Consider the following 3,993-nt stretch of genomic DNA (forward strand, 5'->3'; position numbering starts at 1 on the left):
TTTTAAAATATTTTGTAATTTCAATAGGTTTATTTAAATATTTTTAACAAAATTCAACATTTTTGAAAGTATCGCTTTCCTTTTTTCTTTTTATTTTAATTATATCTATTTCATTTAGCAATACAAATACTGAACTGAAGTATTTTATGATGCGAAATAATCAGTATATCTCTATGATGAGTTGGTTTCTCATCATTTCAGTCTCAAAAATATGATGAATTGATAAATATCATCTATCTTCTAATAATGATACCTGCTTTAAGCGTTATTATTCCTACCATTATCGTTGTATTCTGTGGAATGACAAAATTATGTACAAAGTAAGTTTTTCATTTCATATTCAATTAAATTATTTTAATTTTTAATATTAAAATATTAAATGTTAAGGAAGTATCATTAAAATTTAACAAATGTAAAAGATAACATAATTTTGAAATAATCATAAAATAGCGCAAAAATTAATCATATCATCGATTGGTAATGATAACTTCAAAGTTTTATCTAAAATGTTTAAATATGAATTTATTGATTTATTTAAATTGAAGGAATTTTTTCGGTAGTTATAAAGTTTTTTTTCAGTTAATTCTAAAGGTATTTCTAAGATATAATATCCTCAATGAATGAAACAATTTTTTTTTTTTTTGTTTAGAATAGAAGAAAATAGAAGTGACAGAAAATGAGAAGTGATAAGATGTTGACAGATATCAAAGAAGTGGTCAAGAATGTCACTTTTTTTTTTTTGCAAAACTTCTGGACTTATTTAAACATTGATTCATATTTATATCTGTTAAAAAAAATTTTTTTATCCTTGATTTCCTAATTTTAATTTTTCAAAATTACAGCAGTAAATCTTCACCAAAATGTTCAAAGATTCTCTTCAAATGCGGTTTTTACTCCGGTCTAATTGCTCTTGCCGGAGCATTCTTTATCGGATGGATTATAATGCTTATTGCTAGGTACTTTCTTCCCTTTTTTTTCTGCAAAATTTTAAAACTTTCATTTATAAAATCCTTTTTTATAAATCTTTATGAACCTATCTTGCAATTCTTTATAACCTTTATCACTTGATTATTCATTCATTAATTAGTAGTATAAAATGTCCTCTTGTATGATCAAAATAATTCTTGACGAAACATACAAACGATAGTAATTAAAACTTTTTTAATCTGTCGATTAGTCTTAATTTTTATTGATTTTAATTCTTTGTTAATCATTAATTCAACTTGTAAAAATTATCACTATGATATCTTATAACTTTTAACACTATGAAGACATTTTAGATATTGTTTCTATTTTGTTATGAAAAAAAAAAAAGGAAAAACGAATTCTTTAAAGAATATTTTTTCGAAAATTTTATCGAATATTTAATTTTTCAGTTTAAGTTTTGCTAGTGGCTACAGTATAGAAGCGCTTTGTAATCCGTTATTTCACGATTCCAAAATGCGCCTTTTCAGTACAGTACCACTATTTCAGTTTAACATACAAATTCCTATCGATAGGAAAAATTTTACGACAAATATCGGGTAATTAAATTATTCCCAACACAATTCAAAACAAAAAAAAAGATATTAAATATTTATAAAATTTACCAAAGAGTTTATCGTTAAGTATTATATTAATCAAACTTTTGCAATGATAATAATATGCTTAATTGAAAATTTTAAAATAATGATTGGAAAATTTCTGAATGAAATTAATTATAGTAAATTTGAAATTATGATAGCATACAAAGACTAATATCAAAAATTAAGAATTTTAAGTATTGTTTTTTGAATTTAACAACTTTTCTGGAATCCAAAAATTTTACATTTTTTAATGAAATATAAAAGATATAATGAATGCAATTTTAGTAATATTATAAAACAATGCAAAAACAATGAAACCATTCTGTCGGTGTTAGAAATCGAAAGGTTAATTAATGTTGATGGAATTATGAAAAAAATGGATATTGAAGGAAGACGAAATAGAGCAATTGATGTAATCAAAAATATAAATTTAAAGCAGCATTTTCCGGAGCAATTTTTTAATCAACTTATGGTTAGCTCATTTTTGTTTCTCATTTTAATTCTTTTTAAGTTCTAAAATACAGTACTGTTCTAAAATATATTTGGAATACAATTCCAAAATACAGCAATTTGCATAGCGTTCTTAATACGACCAAAATTATTTGCTAAAAATTTTATAACTTAATTTATTGAAAATAATTGGAAATGATAATCTATTTCCTGCGATAGATTGCTTTGTGGGTTGAAAATATTATTATTAAAACAATTAAAATATCATTTCAGGAAGATTCTGAATGGTTGGAAAAGATGAATACTGAATTGAATAATTTTATTATTTCGGATGATATTGCAGTACTGAATGAATCATTGCATGATAATTTCAACTATATGTTTGATAATATATCAAATTTAATCAAAATTATAACGTTAGTCTACTTTAAAATTATATCAAATAGAAGATTAATAAGTTGAAGTATTACTGGAATAAAATTAAATGATCAATATCGAATGATTATCTGAGCTAAATTTTGTTGTGGTTTCTTTTTAATTCCTGCATTTTTATTATATAATAGGATTAATTAATGTATCTAAATGAAAAAATGATATGATCAGTTGTAAAAATTTCAAATAATAACTGAAAGCAATTGCAATCTATTAAGGGAATGGATTATTTTACTACTATTATTTTAATCATTAATGAATCAATAATTGTTGATTTAATTATCTATTAAATTCTTATATTGTAGATTATCGAAAAAAAAATGGAAAATGAATTGTATACTTATCTATCTATTAGTTCATTTGTTAATAAATTAATTTCGCATTGATGATAGAAAACTAAGCAAAAAACCTATTTTTTGTTTAATTTTTAATGAATTTAATTATTTAACTTCAGTAATGTAATTATTCAATATTTAGTGATACCACTAATACAACAAAGCAAGTAATTGATGAATACCTTTATTCGAATGAAATGATTAATGAAAGTACTCAAATAATTGTAAGGGAAACCAATAATACAATTACTATTATCAGGAAATATATTTCTGAGAGTACGGTAAGTTCAATTAATGCATCTGTTTAGAGTAAAAGAAAAGAAAAAGGAGAAATGAAAAATTTGACAAATGTGATAGGAATTTTTATGAGAAAAAAGAAATGGATGAAAAAAAAAAAGGGAAAGAATTTGATTTGATTAACAGGAAGAGGAAAGAAATAATAAACAATAGAAGAATAGAAAATGATTACTAAAGAAATAGTAGGATAAATGAAGATATGAAAAAAGGAAGGAAAGTAAATAAATTAATTTAACAGAGAAAATAAAAGTAAATTTAAAAAATAAATAGATCAAAAAAGAAGATAGAAAGAAAAGTTAACTTTAAAATGCTTTAAAATTTTAAAATTTTTACAGAATTATTTACGAAAGAATTCATATGGTTGTCGTCCTTTCTATGATATTTGGCATAATACAGGTTTAGCAATGCGACAAAAAATTGGTCAACCAATTCAAGCTCTTTGGTTAACAACTGCCCTATTAGCACTATCATTTATTCCAGTTATTATTCTTACAAAGCTTATTATGAAATATCTTACTAAAATGAATAGAAAATATGATTTTAAAGAAGTATGTTTCATTTTATTTTGAAATTTTTAGGAATTTATTTTAAAAAATTTAGCGTTTTTTTTTTTATATTCAGAAAATATTAACATTATAAAAGTTATTATGCATTCATCGATTACAAATTTTTGCGATAAAATTTATCATTAAATTAGCATTAAGTTTAGCATTAAAATTAAGCATTAAACTTCTAATTCTACATTAAATATTTCAAGTTACAAGTATAATTCATAAAGTTCTTGAATGCAAATATAAAAAGAATTAAATTTACACTGTAAAAGAATCGAAATGCGATTAAAATAAACGAATCATTTATTTATTTAAATTATTTTACAAATTAAAAAAGCAAAAATTACTATTTTATTCAACAAA

General features: G+C 22.3%; 1 protein-coding gene across 1 annotated transcript; it reads left to right on the forward strand.

Annotated features, from left to right (window-relative positions):
• Window positions 1-246: 246 nt before the first annotated feature.
• On the forward strand, window positions 247-3,718 carry LOAG_13293 (hypothetical protein; the record flags this gene model as incomplete). Its single annotated transcript, XM_003148802.1, has 8 exons — window positions 247-320; window positions 843-956; window positions 1,377-1,523; window positions 1,851-2,037; window positions 2,289-2,431; window positions 2,925-3,063; window positions 3,415-3,627; window positions 3,701-3,718. The coding sequence occupies 8 exons, from the start codon at window positions 247-249 to the stop codon at window positions 3,716-3,718; spliced, it is 1,035 nt and encodes a 344-aa protein (XP_003148850.1).
• Window positions 3,719-3,993: the final 275 nt, after the last annotated feature.

The sequence above is a fragment of the Loa loa genome (genome assembly GCF_000183805.2).
Source record: "Loa loa unplaced genomic scaffold supercont3.317, whole genome shotgun sequence".
NCBI classification, from domain to species: domain Eukaryota; kingdom Metazoa; phylum Nematoda; class Chromadorea; order Rhabditida; family Onchocercidae; genus Loa; species Loa loa.